Source organism: Trichomonascus vanleenenianus (genome assembly GCF_965637985.1).
Source record: "Trichomonascus vanleenenianus strain CLIB 3782 genome assembly, contig: TRVA0_060S, whole genome shotgun sequence".
Lineage (NCBI taxonomy): Eukaryota > Fungi > Ascomycota > Dipodascomycetes > Dipodascales > Trichomonascaceae > Blastobotrys > Blastobotrys vanleenenianus.
Window position 1 is genome coordinate 26,006 of NW_027481827.1, and position 15,466 is coordinate 41,471.

The following is a 15,466-nucleotide window of genomic DNA, read 5'->3' on the forward strand; positions in this document are numbered from 1 at the left end:
ATCACAATATGATTTGGCCTAATGAATCATCTTGGATGATATTTTGGGGATCCTTAGCGTCAGTTTTAATGCTTTAGTTGCTTATAGATATTAGCATGGGAAGATGCGTTGCACCACGGCTACAGTATTCCACTATAATTTAGAAACTTAAACATATTTAGAATGCAAGCACATGTACCGGTAGTTGGACTTGCTCGCATGATGAAGTATTCCTTGTGCGGGAATTTCTGGCTTGATTACAAATGCGTACTAATGGAGAATGAAATTGCGAAGGGAGAGACAATGGTTGGTGAACAATTCTTTTGTGCAGGAATATCTGACTTGATTACAAATGAATAATGAATAATGAAATTGCAAGGCTGGTGACGGGTAAATGGAAAGAGTTGACAATTTCAAAGCAAATGGAAAGTCGAGAAAACAGGTATCATTCCTATTCGCTATGGAAGTTCTGTTTTCATATTTTATTTTATCTAGTTACTGCCAAAGATAACATGATACTGTTACCGGTAATATAGTTCTGATAAGATAAAAAAAATTACACTGTAGTCTGTGAAAACCGGTGTTGTTGGAACTGACAAGTAGGAATGATTCTCCCATGAAAAATGCAAGACCAGCTACCGTTAGTACCATCAATACCACCTTTGACGGAGAGTTTTTTCGTGTTATTTTAGTTGGTCTCCGGTTTATTAAAGACTACAGGCCGTTCATTCTGAATCGTTGGTCAGCAACAGTGTAGTCAGACGAATTGATCCAGTTTTTTCCAGCCTATCAGCTTCCAGGTAACTATCACAACTCGCCATTGTAATCATCTTGATTGATTTTTACTGTCAATAACGACTACTTAAGAGAGAGCATTAGCGAGGGCGGGAGGTAAATTTTTTGACGAAGATGGCTTCGAGAGAAGGACTGAATCTTGAAGATACCCGCGGGACTACGGGTAATTATTAATTGTACATAAAATCGAGTAGTTTAGCAACAGCGGCTACAGCTACAACGTATTCAGTTACGCGGCTAGGGCGCAGCAGGTTACCAACCTATAACTATAACTTTGGTGCGGTATATGTCTCCTATCTGCGCATGTTCATATATGAAAAAAAATATTGCGAAACCAAAGCTATAAACATTTCATTATATATTTTGGTTGAGAATTATTGTACAAGCTATACCGGCACAACACACCGCTGGTGCATGATCAATTATGGAATTAGCCTTTATCATTCGAACGAGTTGATAGGCGGTGTCAGACCGAGAAAAGTCCGTAGTGCTAGATAGAGAGGACGGAACCCCTTTCATTGATCTACCAGCACTATGACTAGTTGGTTGCCGAAGCTTGCCGACGGTCGCAACAAGGACAGCTTGCGAACTAGGCTGAATACCTCATCGACACAGGGTCTCGCCAAGCCATCATGTGGAACGGCATCTAAGCCCTATTTGAAAAATATGCATCCTCATCCCTAAGCACATTGATTCAAATACCACCAGGCACAAGTGTAGCTTATCTTCAAGCTTGAATAGCCCCGGGTATATGGAAGACCCTCCAATATAATGAAACAACCAGCTCTAAAGTAAAAGTAAAAAAATTTGGGCTGATTCAGTCCCGATCTCTCAAATTAGATCAAAAAGCCCGCAATCTAATCCTGTAGTGGTGCACCAGCCGGTAGATAGCCAGCCGTGCCTACGGGATCGGCGCAGTGATAGCCGTGCGACACCCGCAGCCGGATCGGGCCCGACTCAACGTGGGGTTAATTAGGGGACGGGCACGGCTGACAATCACTGGTCGTATCAGTTGCAAGCACGGCTGGTACCCGGAAGGCTGGCGCTAAGTAAAACAGCGAAAGGCAGTGCAGGCAAAATGGTTAGACATACAACGGTTTTCTGTAGCTGCAATGACCTGAAGGATGAGTACGACAACCTCTAATTTCCTAAAAAAATAATGTTTGTACCAGGTAGCTACAATGCACATGCGACAGTATACAACAAAAAAAGGGAGTGGTACCTTGCGGGAAGCTATCCATCCACGCGTCCTCCATGTATGCCGGAAATTTCTAGCCGTTTGGCAAAGGGTGAAACAGACAGAGGGGACCTTTTTGGATAACGCTTTATGTATAACTTTATGTAGGAGCGGCTATCATTTAAGTCTCTCATGGCCCGTGATGAATGTTGTGTAGTTGCTCGATCGGCGAATGCGATGGCATTTGTGGATAGGGTTTCTTTCATAGATTTGGTTAGAGCTAAGAACATACAGTGTCGTCTTATTAGACGACCGGTGAATTCAAATTGTCGAGGAGCCAGGTAGAGCGACTTCAATTCGAACGGCGCTTATATTATTGCACGGCGGTCATTACTTTTACTGATAAAGACTCTTGCAGGCAATCTTGTGAAGAACTGTTTGGTGGTACATCAAGATAGAGAGATGCGCACGGTGCCGAGTTGCCGTGTAGGTACATTCATGGGGGTGGAGCTGTCTAATGCTTGTATGAAATGAGGTAAAGAGCATACCCCTTTATAGACTCGAATTAGCTGGGTAAAAAAGGCTCAAGAGAAGGACAAGGCTGCAATGAGTTTTTTCATATCCATTTTCTCGAATTGCTCAAAGAAAAAAAACGTACATCAATCAGTTACTAGAAGCTTTTACCAATCACGTTCCATGGCTGCTAGATGCTGTAAATGGAAATATGTTTATGGGGGGGTCTGCAATGAATGAAAAATGCATGTCTCATCAATGTTTTAGAGCCCAGACGGTCGGAAGTCGGAAGTTATAAGCCCCGACCCCCACCGGCCTAAAGTGACTCGTGAGAGAAAAGTTTTAGAAGGTTTGTGGAGCAGAGAAAAGAGGAGAATTGCGGAGATCAAGGCTAGCTACGTATGCTGCTGGTCACGGCTGGGTTGGTAATTGACCCGAGTCATTACGAACTAGTCGCATCAAGAAACGTACCCGTAGTCGGCAATACCGTGTTCCAAACAATTAGGGGCCTAAAGCAAGCACGCCGTCTAAAATGCTTTCAACACAGGCCAAAGATATGACACCAAGAAGTTTAAAAATTACTCCATTCCAGGGAATCACACTCCGCGGGCGAAACTCGGCACTTTGTTTCCATGGATAGAATCGTCGATCTGTTCCGCTAATTCACCGTACAGACTAACCCTGAAATGTCTCACACTTTGCATGGGGTGATGGAAAAAAGAAATTCAACATGGAAGATGGATATCTTATGCCGAGGATTTGTACACAATGGAAATCAAAGAGAAGGTGTATAAATAGAGTCCCCTTCCACCTCAGAATCGAGTATTATTTATTCAGTCAATCCAATCTAGCCTTCTAACGTTCATTTGATAGGTGCACTATAATACAATAGCACATAGCATACAGGCAGGCACCACCTACGCTATCGAATATATTACAATATTCAGAAAAAAAAACCCCTCCAGATCATTAACTTTTTCAAATCTCAACATATCGATTCGAATAATCTATTAATAATGTCATCCTCCGAAGAAGAAAAAGTGTCCGAAAATGTCAGGGCCTTCGACCTTGAAGCCAACCCGGTCCCACTGACGCGAACTGTTACGGGCGGCTCTGAATTCTCCCGAGCGGACCAGGACATGCTCACTCGAGTCCTGACCTCAGGAACTCACCGACCACATCGATCAGACTTCCATCTTGGTGGCGGCCGACCATGTCCACCAGATCTGCCAGAACGAGACCAATGGCGGGTCGACTTCAACGGTCCAGATGACCCAGAGTTCCCGCACAACTGGCCTATGCGACGGAAAGTCGTGATCTGCGGAATTCTAGGTTTTACTACCTTCGTTGCTGCCTGGGGTTCCTCCGTCTTCGCCCCAGCTACCGAAATAATCGCTGAGGCCTATCATATTGGCGACGTCACTGCGATTCTCAGTATCACCCTCTACGTTCTTGGTTTTGGCTCCGGTCCTGCACTGTGGGCCCCACTTTCCGAGTTGTACGGCCGAAAGCCTCCTCTTGTCGTTGCGATGTTCGGTCTCGCCCTGTTCAGTTTCGCTACCGCTACCGCTAAGGACGTTCAGACCATTATGCTTACTCGATTCTTTGGTGGCTTCTGCGGCGCCTGCCCATTGGCCGTCGTCGCCGCTGCCTTCTCCGATTTGTTCAACAGCAAGGAGCGAGGTACTGCCCTGTCCATCTTCTCTGGGTGCATTTTCTGCGGTCCTATTCTCTCTCCCGTTGTCGGTGGTTTCATCAGCGCTTCCTACTTGGGGTGGCGATGGACTGAGTACATCACTGGTATCATGGCCAGCCTTGCTTGCATCCTCGACATTTTATTCTATGGCGAGACCTACCACCCAGTTCTTCTCTGCAAAAAGGCGGCTGAGCTCCGAGAACAGACCGGCAACTGGGGTATCTACGCTCCTCACGACGATGTCGAGCTCGATATCATGGAGATCATTACTAGCAACATCACCCGACCACTGGTTATGCTCATGCGAGAGCCAATTCTTTTCTTGCTCACTCTCTACTCTGCCTTCATCTACGGTATCCTCTATCTCTTCTTGGAAGCTTACCCAATTGTTTTTGCCGAAGGCTACGGATTCAAGGGCGGTGTTATCTTCTTGCCATACATTGCCGTTGCCATCGGTCTGATGGTTGGTATGGGTATTGTTGCTATCTTCTTTGAGCCACGATATAACGCCATCATTGATCGAGATGGAGCCGCTACTCCAGAGGACCGACTTCCACCGATGATCTGCGGCGGTGTGTTCTTCCCGGTTGGTCTCTTCTGGTTCACCTGGGCCGGTAATTACCACGAGCACGTTCACTGGATTGTTCCAACCATTGGCGGCTCCTTTTGCGGTATTGGTCTCGTTATGATTTTCTTGGGTTCAGTCAACTACATTGTCGATGCCTATTTGATGCTGGCCGCCTCTGCCATGGGTGCCAAGACCATCCTGCGATCTTGTATCGGTGCCGTCTTCCCACTGTTCGCCGGCGCCATGTTCCACAACTTGGGCACCAACTGGGCTGGTACTTTGATTGGTTGCATTGGTGTTCTTCTTGCCCCAGTCCCAGTTCTCTTCTACTTCTATGGTGAGCCAATCCGACGATTCAGCAAGTACGCTACTACTGAAAAGTTTGCCAAACCACATTAAAGAGATAGACAAAAAAGCTTGCATTTCTAACGACAAAATTAATGATGCCCTATAGACTAATCATTCTAATATAATCTATTTCTTCACCTCCATCAGCCAGTTCCTCGTCCATTACTCCAATCTCTCCTCCATGACCCCGTACAATTACTGGGTTTTCTACCCAGAGTACAATAAATAATTCGTAAGCCACTTTCTAGAGCAGCCGCCTTTGGAGCAACGGGATTTTAGGACTCCAAGCGAGCACCCTCGGAAATTCGTCGACTCCGCCAATGGTTCCGGCAATACTAGGGTTCCATGCGGCCTCGTAAACCCCACTCCCTTGTAAGTCATGGCGGAAAAGCAGGCCGTCTTCGGATGCATTACTCTGTTTTCTGGCGTCCCAAATTAGAATATCACCATCCATGCTAGAGCTGAGAAAGATGTCGGAATAGTGCGGGCTCCATTCCATCGAAGTAATCGGTTCTTTATGGCCGCTGAACGTAGATAGCGGCTTACGCAGGTTTCTCATATCCCACAATGCAGCCTGGCCCTTATCGGAGCCCGTAAGTACCCAGAAGTCGTTGGTTCGAGAGAATGCAAGGGAATTAAGAGCCATCCCAGCTTGCGCCTCAGAACGGTATGCAAACGCGCGGTATCGGGTGTCGCCTATAAGCAACTTCCCCGACTCGGTAGCCACCGCAAACAACTCCGTGTGCTGGTTATGCCATTGAACTTCATTCACGAACTCTTCTTTGTACTCATACACTTGTAAAGGGTGCACAGCCTTGCCCTCGGGACGCGCCAGGTCCCATAACGCTACGCGCTTGTCTTCACTTGCTGAAAGCAGTCGCGCAAGATACTTTGGGCTCCAGCTGAGCGACCAGCAAAATTTAGTGTGGAACTTGAGCCGGACTAGCGGATCGGCTTTCTCGTTCTCGATGTTGTACAGGTGGAGGTCAATGTACGAGGTCGCTACGAAGTTGGGGAACTTCGGGGATGCTCGGGCTCGGTGAATGGGGCCGCCTGGATGGTGAAACAGCATGAGCTCGAAATCTAGAGCCCTGTCCTTTTCCGCGTTGTAGGTGATAGTTCCGACCCGTAGATACTCCTCTCCTCCGTGAGAGTGTGAGCCCAGAAGGAATGACTGCCGGGGCATGTTATGGCTCGTTCTGCGTCGCCTATTAGCATCCCATCAGCCACCAAAATAACGCTATACTTACTTTAGGCCGGGCAGCCATTGGAAGGTCAACGACGTGAGAGCACTGTCTACAGAGAAAAGCGTGTTGTATTTCTTCCTCCATTGATCATCTGTATTGTTAGTTTATTACTCGATATGAAAACGAAAAATTATCCGCAAATTGGACCTACCAGAGCCTACTGTCTCCGCCATGGTCGATTGTGTCGTGCCATTTGGAGGCGGGCGATGATGTCGTAGTGGGCAGTGACCGCCGGTAAGCACGGCTGTGCAGATTTTGAAAAATTGAAAAAATCAGATCTGCTATCAGAGCAAAGCGTTATCAATCCATCGATTCGTAGGGTCTTTTGATATTTTTGCATTAGATTCTAGCTAAAAATGGTGGAACTGTCGTTTGAGGAGCAAAGCCAGGCCTTTATGGACTGGTTGAAGGCCCGGGGATACACGATTTCCCCGAAGATCGCACTCCACGACTACCGAAATGAAGGACAGGGCCGGGGAGTCATTGCCACGGAGGATATACCCAAGGACGAGGTCCTGTTTACTATCCCACGCGACAAGGTTCTTTCAATTGACAATGATAACGCGTTCGCTGAGTTCGTGGCTGGCGAAAACGATAATGGTCCATGGCTCAACCTCATTGCCTACATGATGGCTCTGCAAAACTCCCCAGAGTGGAAGCCTTACTTTGATGTGCTTCCGCGCACGTTCAACACGCCAATGTTCTGGCCGGAACAGGATGTGACCCTTCTGAAAGGATCCACCGTCGTCGATAAGATTGCGCGTGAAGAGGCTGAAGAGCAGTTCCAAGAGACCATCCAGCCGCTGTTTTCAAAATCTAGTGCGTTCAACGGGGTAGACCAGTCTGTCGACGCTTTCCACCGCATGGGTAGCCTCATCATGTCCTATTCATTCGATATCCGGGCAAAGGAGCCGCACCAAGAGGAAGAGGAGGAGGAAGAAGACGAAGAAGAGGAGGAAATGGGCGTCAAGGCTATGGTTCCAATGGCTGACATGCTCAATGCTCACACTCGGCTTTGCAACGCGCATCTGTGCCACACTGACAACAATTCTGTGCTTGAAATGCGGGCGACAAAGCCAATTAAAAAGGGCGAGCAGGTGTACAATACGTATGGAGATGTGCCTAACATTGATCTTCTGCGTCGATACGGGTACGTAGAGGCTGGCGGCACCGAATTTGACGTGGTTGAGGTGGAAACGAAACGGTTCGCCCAGGCCATTGCCCATCTGAACATTGCCCCAGAGGACCGGGTTCTCAAAGAGCTTAACGAGCTTGCCGAAGACGAGGAGAACCCCTTCTACGACGAATCATATGACATTCCGCTCAATGGTGAGGCTGAAGACCCTCTGCTCGTCACTGTTATGTACCTCAATGCCGTTTCCAGCTCGGACGAAATTAACACGGACAAGGACCGCCAGCGGCTTCTCAAGTACCTCATCAAGCTTTGCGAGGACGAAAAAGTAACCGAAGGGCTGCCTCAGATCTGGGAGAGTGCTCTCCAGATGCGGCTGAGCGACTATCCACAGAGTCTGATTGACGAAGCGCGGGCCAATTTGGGGGCTGGCGTCAGCGATAAGGTCGTTGTTGAGCATGAAGAAATGGCCCACGAGCTCCTGCTGGGCGAGATTCGAATTTTGTTGAGATCTCTCGACTGGGTTAAGGAGCTCGACACTGTTCCTCTCTCGGTCGTTCTCTCCAAGGTGCAGAAACGAGCGGCCCAGCCCAATTCTACTAACCCTTCCAAGAAGCACAAGCGGTAATTCGCCCCAGCTGTCTTTGAGCCTAGCGGGCTTTCGTGAAACGCAACTAGAGCTTAGCAAAACTAGGCCACTGAAATAATGACTCTATTCTTCGGACCGCATTGTAAGTCTAACCACTGTAGCCAAATAGCGTAGTGATTCAGTATACTCATTCTGGCCCCCGGGGGAAACCTCCTGGGGCTCTGCCCCAGACCCCGTAGTTGGGGGGTAACCCCCCAAACCCCCCGTCCCTAAAAGCGATAACCTCCAGGCGTGAACTCTTCTTCAGAAGAATCCTCCGCGAAGCGGTGCCCCGGGGGGTCTGGGGGGCTGGCCCCCCAGGAGTATTCTGGGGCGACTGTTCTGTTAATTGAAGCGGGTGGAGATTCCTGAATAACCAATGGTATTGCTTATCTATCATTAAATTACACATATAAACCAAAAAAAGGTTTTCAAGCAGCTATATTCGCCGTAGCAGTGGAGTCTGTAGGGGGATTGGCTGAGGAAGTGTCCACGCTCTTGGGCCTTTTTGCGTCTGCGGTGCCGCTAACATGTCTTTTCCGTTTCTTATCACTACGCCGTGGACGGCTCTCCAGATTATCGAACACCTCGTCAGGCAGGTCGTAGTTGCGGACATTGCGAATGCACACGCTGTTGACATCGGCATTGTAATTCGCCCAGTTCTTGCACGTCTCGTAGAACTCCTGGCACGGCCATTGGATATCGAGCTTGCGCCGCACGCCGCCCTTTTGGCCCGGCTGCTCGTCCAGATTGAGCTTCAGGCCAATGTAGAGCACCGCGGTATGCACGGTAATGTCACCTGCCTCAGCGGTCGCCACCACCTCGCCATCAGCAATGCGCATCGCCTCCTCATCAGTGGCGCACTTGTACTCGCGGTCAAATGTCTTATTGAACGGGTGTGCAATCTCAATGGTGTCCAGAATCTCTAGCTTCTGAACCAACAACCGCAGCTTGCTCTCGACCATGCCCGCCCATTTCAGCTGGTCGTCCAAACTACCTTTAGTCGCGGCCGTAATGGACAGATAGTACTTGTAGTCATTGAAGAAGGTATGCTTCTCGAAGAAGTCGCCCCACTTGCGGCGGCCCGTCATGATCTCGTCGACGACTTTGCCGCCGCGCCGCAGCTCCGACAGAATGATCTCCTTGGTCGATGCCGTGATGTTATGCGTAGCACACATCGACGGGTACGCCGGCGTGATGATGGGCATGCGATGGTACCGGTCCTGTGGGTATATTTGGGGGTTCCACACTCGCACCTGGAGCGGACCGTCTTCAATTGGCTTTAGCAGAACCGGCTGCGGCCACTGCCATTTGGTGAGGATATTGAAGAACTTGCCGACAATGGTCGCGCTCACCGCGTTTGGATACAACTGGCAAATTCGCGCCACCATCATGGCCCACGCGACACCACCAGGGAACCCCATTACGTTTGAGTAGATGGCCCGTCGCTGGGCCCACATTTTGACGGCCCGCAGCGCATGCTTGAACACGGTTGGCTGTGGCACCAGTTTCAGAATCTCATCAGTCACCCGCGTGCCATTGAGCGACCGCAGGTCCTTCTCATCTACGTTTTTGAGCAGGTTCTTGTTGTCCAGGGTCAGCGAAATGGGCACTTGCGGAATATCCAGCCGCGCAAAGATCAAATCGATCGAGATCCCGGCATACTTGATCTTGATAATAGGCACAAACGCATCTGGAACCGCCGTCAGCTCCTCGAGCTCGGGCTTGCCCCTCAGCAGCTCTTCAAACACCGTGAAGAAGTCCTCTCGCGACACGTGCTTTGGCACCACGACCAGCGTATCGATATCGGACCCGGGGCCGTACGCGCCCAGGCGGTACGACCCGAACGTGAACACCTTTCCACCCGCATCACGCGCCATTCCCTCGCTCATGTTCTTGCGCAGGCTCACCTTGCGAACCAGCTCTTCCGTCAGCTGCTGCATGACTTTGAGCACCTCAACTCGCTTTGTCGTCTCAGCCTCGGACTCAAACGACCCCTGGGCCTTGAGCTCCTCAATCAGCTGGTTATTCAGCTCTACCTCGACCGCGGTCGGGCCCGCTTTGGATATAGGCGGGGTTACACCGTACTGCTTCTGTGCTCCGGCGGAGGACATTTTCAGGCAATTTCACGGTCTCTCCTAGCGGGTATACAACCTGGTCTCCTGGGTATGTTACAATCTACAATCCGCGGTCAGCTGCACCCCGATCTCGCTTCCTTCCCCCGTGTATACTCACAACGACACCCGCAATGGCCTAATCTCTCCAGAGTTCAACAACCGTAAGATGGTCCTCATCGCTGCCAACTTCACCTACCGCCTGCGCGCGCGCCGCACTTTTTTTTTTTCGCCTCTTTAATGAGGCCGGAAGTCCGACGCGTTTTCCGCCCATCCATCGCTACGCGTTCCAACTCCCTCGATGGGGGGGGGACTAATTGAGGATTCTGGACTCTGTAGAATGGTAGTACTGTTGTAATGTTTTCGAGGGTCAGCCCTCGAGCTCCCGTAGCTCCGCTGTGCGGAGGTTCAATTGCAAGCTTACTCAACTTGAATAGCCAGCTTAAGCTGCCCCTATGCATCAACTCTATCCAAGTTAATTATAACTCTGTAGAATGTACCGTAATCACTGGTAATGGAATGTTTTCGAGGGCCAGCCCTCGAGCTCCCGTGGCTCCGCTGCGCGGAGAGAGCCTGGTTCAATTGTACGCTTACTCAATTTGAATAGCCAGTTTAAGCTGCCTATGCTATCCAGGTTAATTATCTTAACTCTGTAGAATGGTAATATCATTGGTAATGGAAAGCCTTCGAGGGCCAGCCCTCGAGCTCCCCTAGCTCCGCTGCGTGGAGTATTTGCTTCAACTGCAGGCTTAAATAATCATCTATCGTGCTACGGAACACTGAGCTGGCATCGGATGGCTGTAAAAATGCTTTGTATATATTGTTTACGTCCAAGGTTATCTAGCGCTACGAGTGAGCGATGGTCAGAAATTTAATCTCTGAGTGCGATAGGAAGTGCTTGTCTTGCCACCAAGCTCTTTTGAAGGCTATGGCCGATAGACACCGCTTTTGCGGCTAAGGACTACATTACCGTGTACTGCATTTCATGGACTATTTGATGTGTTTGTTAGGAAGGTCTTCGTAAGGGTTAATGTGATACGACTTGAACTTTCGCGCTGGCACGTTTCGGTGGAACATGAGGTCAATTTCCTCAAACGTCCTGTACTTCGTTTCGGGAATACGGAAGAAAGCCCAGATAAGAGTTGGTAAGCATACGGCGGCCCATACCAATGCGGCTTTGCCCTTGAGGTTGGCGGCCGTCGGATTGAGTAAGTACGGATTAACGACCGCTGCCACTATGGTCACAATAATATACGCAATTCGCGCCAGAGCCAGTGTCTTTTGCCGCAGCCGCGTCGAAGACACCTCAGTGATTATCGGATAGCCAATCGGCCCCGCCGTTAGGTTGAACAGGAAGGTGAAGACCATCAAAAAAGAGCCTGCCGTGTATTGAGCAGCCACATTAGAGTCTGGAGCTAATGCCACTAATCCCGTAATCAACAATACTGTGAAAAGCAAGAAAAGACCTCCGACATATAACGTCCGCCTTCCAAGCCAAGGAGCGAGGGACCACGAAAAGATAGTCCCGGCGACCCCGAGGGGGCATTGGGCTAACGAGACGTTGTATGCTTGGGTAGCTGATATGCCGGCTGTCTGGAAAAGATAAACGACCCATCCTTGAAATTGCCCGCCACATAACGTGTGGCCGGCCCACGTCATACAGGCGATCTCAGTACGCCTGAGCTCGGATCCGCGAAAGCAGTCCCAGTAAGTAGTGCCGCTGGTCACTGCTCTTTCAATAGCATCTGTGTGCTGCATCATCGAAACGGTGTTCTTGACCTCGTCGGCGGACGCATTGAGCTCTAACCTTGCGAGCGACTTCTCAGCTTCTTTGAGTCTACCCTTGCGGACTAGGAACCACGGAGATTCAGGAGCGCAATATAATGGTACAATCAGCAGCGCTGGCCAGGTCCATTGAACGGCAAATGGGATGCGATATCCCCATTTATTGTCCAGGGTTAGGCATGCCCGCACTACAAACGACAAAATCAGCGCCCCCAGGGACCATGCAAGGTTGATATACATGGTAAGGTAGCCCCTAATGGCGAGTGGGCATATTTCGGAAACATAGATAGGCGCGCTGGTTTGGAAGATTCCCCAGGGGATACCGCAAAGTATCTCACCTACGAGCAGTACTTCAACGCTTGGTGCGAAGAATTGCAAAAAAATGAAGACCGACACTGCGACCATGGCTGCCACCAATACTCGGCGCTGTCCCCAGCGGTGTGAGGCGTACCCATTGATGAATATACCAATAATCTCGCCTACATTGGCGCCATTGGACAATCCAGTTTGCCAGGCTGGTGTGAGCTGGTAATTATCGTCGCCGAAAGGCTGACCAAACTTCTTCTGGAATTGCGGGTACCCGTAGAACGATGGCAATAGCGAGACATCGTACCCTTCCATAACTAACGTTGTGCTTATGACAATTGACCAGAAGCACGCCATTGGAAAGCGTCGAAACGCCTCTCGGAAGCCCATACTCTTCTCGCGATGAGAAGCGCGTTGGCTTTCGCGGGATATATTGAGCCATTGGCTGTTTAGGAGCGGCTGGTGAGGTCGTAAAGATGAAGATTGGGGTTTGACGGATTGCAATTGCTTTTCAGACATAGTATAGAAATATACTATTGAAGCTGTTGGTACCTAGGCGCTATCATTGGGGGAAAGGGGCGTTTATGTATCCAGAAGAACCGCTACTTCAATGGAATGCACGACTTATTGCTGTCTGTATCCATTGGCTATTAAAACTAATATGTACAATTCATTCTATTAAAAATCAGCTCACCGAGCAACAAGCTACCAGGTTATAAATTATTGCGGGTAGCTACGCACACATTCCCCAGTGAAACTGACTGGCGCTTAATTCTTCAACAATATAACAGTAGCAATTAAAGTATCAGCTATAATTAGACATAAATTGCGCCTTTTAGCAAAACGGGTGCGGTTCTATCATATTCTCGCGCCTTTTGCAGAGGGGCGTGCGGCTCGTGCGGCTGTGTTAAGTAGCTAAGTTAAGAAGTTATCGGCGGCACTGCCTGAGGTGTCCAAGACTGGCAGCGACCCCCTCCTCCATTAGCCGAGTCTTCCAACTAACTATCCAGGTTTTAGAAAAGAACGCGATACGATGGACCAGAACTTGATTACGACGGTCAATCGGCTTCAGGTGAGTTTTCCCGCCCGGCCCTTTCGGCAAATGGATAGCGCTGACTGCTGATAGGACGCCCTGGCCACGCTGGGCCCTAATGCCAACCCCATCGACCTGCCCCAGATCACTGTCGTGGGCTCCCAGTCGAGTGGCAAGAGTTCGGTACTGGAGAACATTGTTGGGCGGGATTTCCTGCCCCGAGGCACCGGTATTGTAACGCGACGGCCTCTGGTCCTCCAGCTGATCAACCGCCGAGCTACGGCGCACCCTGAAAAGACGCAGCAGCAAAACGAAACGAACGAGGATGAGTGGGGCGAGTTCCTGCACATCCCGGACAAGAAGTTCAACGACTTTAACGAGATACGGCAGGAGATCGTCAAGGAGACCGAGAAGACGACAGGCAAGAACGCTGGCATCTCGCCGGTGCCCATTAACCTGCGTATCTATTCTCCGCATGTGTTGACTCTGACACTCGTAGATCTTCCGGGACTGACTAAAGTGCCAGTGGGCGACCAGCCCAAGGACATTGAAAAGCAGATCCGCGATATGGTGATGAAGTACATCTCAAAGCCCAATGCCATCATTCTGTCGGTTACTGCGGCGAACACGGATTTGGCCAACTCGGACGGCCTCAAGCTGGCTAGAGAGATTGACCCCGAGGGGTCGCGGACCGTGGGTGTCCTTACGAAGATCGACTTGATGGATCAGGGTACGGACGTTGTGGATATTCTGTCTGGACGTATCATTCCGCTGAAACTGGGGTATGTGCCGGTGATTAACCGGGGCCAGAAGGATGTAGAAAGCAACAAGTCGATTCAGGAGGCACTGGCTTTTGAGAAGAAGTTTTTTGACGAGCACTCCGCGTACCGGGCTAACAGCCATTACTGCGGTACGCCGTTCCTGGCCAAGAAGCTCAACAAGATTCTGTACAACCACATTAGGTTGACACTCCCCGACACCAAGGCGAAGATTGAGAACACGCTCAAGAAGTACCAACAGGAGCTGGTGAGCCTTGGTCCGGCGGAGGCGGTGTCTCCGTCCAATACTGTGCTCGCGACAATCACCGAGTTCTGCAACGAGTACCGGTCGATTCTCGAGGGTAAGGCCAGCGATCTCAAGAGCACTGAGCTCGGGGGCGGTGCGAGAATCAGCTTTGTGTTCCACGAGATTTTCAACAACGGTGTCAAATCACTAGATCCGTTCGACCAGATCAAGGATGGCGACATTCGGACCATCTTGCATAATTCCTCGGGCCAGGCACCTTCGCTGTTTGTGGGCACTGCGCCGTTTGAGTTTTTGGTGAAGCGGCAGATCCGGCGGTTCGAGGAGCCGAGTCTCAAGTGTGTCACGCTGGTGTACGACGAGCTGGTGCGGATCCTCAACCAGATCCTGGCCAAGCCGCAGTTCAACCGGTACCCGGCGCTCAAGGAGAAGCTGTCCACGACGTTTATTGGGTTTTTGCGCAAGGCGCTGATTCCGACGAACAAGCTAGTGACCGACATTGTGGATATGGAGGAGAGCTACATCAACACGGCGCATCCTGATCTGCTTAAGGGCAGCCAGGCCATGTCCATTGTCACCGAGCGGGTGCAGGCGTCCAAGCCGGTGCCGGTCGACCCCAAGACGGGCAAGCCATTGCCTCACAATTCCGCGGCACTCAGCAAGGAGCAGACGGGCGACGATACGTTTGGTGGGTTCTTTGGCAACTTCTTTGCGTCCAAATCTAAGAAGCGGCTTGCGGCGATGGAGCCGCCGCCAAATGTGCTGCGGGCGAGCGGCCAGATGACGGAGCGGGAGACGATTGAGACGGAGGTCATTAAGCTGCTGATCCAGAGCTACTTTGGCATTGTGCAGCGGACGATTGCCGACTTGGTGCCCAAGTCCATCATGTACAACCTTATTATTTACAGCAAGAACGAGATCCAGAAGGAGCTGCTTGAGCAGATGTACAACACTGAGGACATGAATGAGCTGGTCAAGGAGAACGAGTTTACGGTGCAGCGGCGCAAGGAGTGCGAGAAGATGGTCGCAGCGCTACAGAATGCCAGTGACATTGTCTCCTCAGTCTAACCCATAGATAAATGCTAATCCATCCATCATTCATCATTGAAGTTTTATAAATCC

At 50.2% G+C, this 15,466-nt stretch overlaps 6 protein-coding genes across 6 annotated transcripts; 3 read left to right on the forward strand and 3 right to left on the reverse strand.

Moving 5' to 3' along the window:
- Positions 1 to 3,480: 3,480 nt before the first annotated feature.
- Positions 3,481 to 5,127, forward strand: TPO1 (MFS transporter; the record flags this gene model as incomplete). The annotated part of the gene is made up of 1 exon (XM_076687487.1): positions 3,481 to 5,127. The coding sequence occupies one exon, from the start codon at positions 3,481 to 3,483 to the stop codon at positions 5,125 to 5,127; it is 1,647 nt and encodes a 548-aa protein (XP_076538272.1).
- Positions 5,128 to 5,320: 193 nt separating this feature from the next.
- On the reverse strand, positions 5,321 to 6,496 carry HAT2 (WD repeat RBAP46/RBAP48/MSI1 family protein; the record flags this gene model as incomplete). Its single annotated transcript, XM_076687488.1, has 3 exons — positions 5,321 to 6,275; positions 6,327 to 6,414; positions 6,475 to 6,496. The coding sequence occupies 3 exons, from the start codon at positions 6,494 to 6,496 to the stop codon at positions 5,321 to 5,323; spliced, it is 1,065 nt and encodes a 354-aa protein (XP_076538273.1).
- Positions 6,497 to 6,679: 183 nt separating this feature from the next.
- On the forward strand, positions 6,680 to 8,083 carry RKM4 (ribosomal lysine N-methyltransferase; the record flags this gene model as incomplete). The annotated part of the gene is made up of 1 exon (XM_076687489.1): positions 6,680 to 8,083. The coding sequence occupies one exon, from the start codon at positions 6,680 to 6,682 to the stop codon at positions 8,081 to 8,083; it is 1,404 nt and encodes a 467-aa protein (XP_076538274.1).
- A 431-nt stretch (positions 8,084 to 8,514) lies between these two features.
- Positions 8,515 to 10,347, reverse strand: PAP1 (polynucleotide adenylyltransferase PAP1; the record flags this gene model as incomplete). Its single annotated transcript, XM_076687490.1, has 2 exons — positions 10,319 to 10,347; positions 8,515 to 10,261 (listed from the first exon to the last, which is right to left on the reverse strand). Exon 2 carries the CDS (start codon positions 10,195 to 10,197, stop codon positions 8,515 to 8,517), a length of 1,683 nt encoding a protein of 560 aa, XP_076538275.1. The 5' UTR covers positions 10,198 to 10,261; positions 10,319 to 10,347.
- Positions 10,348 to 11,187: 840 nt separating this feature from the next.
- MAL11 (general alpha-glucoside permease) lies at positions 11,188 to 12,807 on the reverse strand (the record flags this gene model as incomplete). The annotated part of the gene is made up of 1 exon (XM_076687491.1): positions 11,188 to 12,807. The coding sequence occupies one exon, from the start codon at positions 12,805 to 12,807 to the stop codon at positions 11,188 to 11,190; it is 1,620 nt and encodes a 539-aa protein (XP_076538276.1).
- Positions 12,808 to 13,321: 514 nt separating this feature from the next.
- VPS1 (dynamin-like GTPase VPS1) lies at positions 13,322 to 15,412 on the forward strand (the record flags this gene model as incomplete). The annotated part of the gene is made up of 2 exons (XM_076687492.1): positions 13,322 to 13,360; positions 13,415 to 15,412. The coding sequence occupies 2 exons, from the start codon at positions 13,322 to 13,324 to the stop codon at positions 15,410 to 15,412; spliced, it is 2,037 nt and encodes a 678-aa protein (XP_076538277.1).
- Between the last annotated feature and the right edge of the window lie 54 nt (positions 15,413 to 15,466).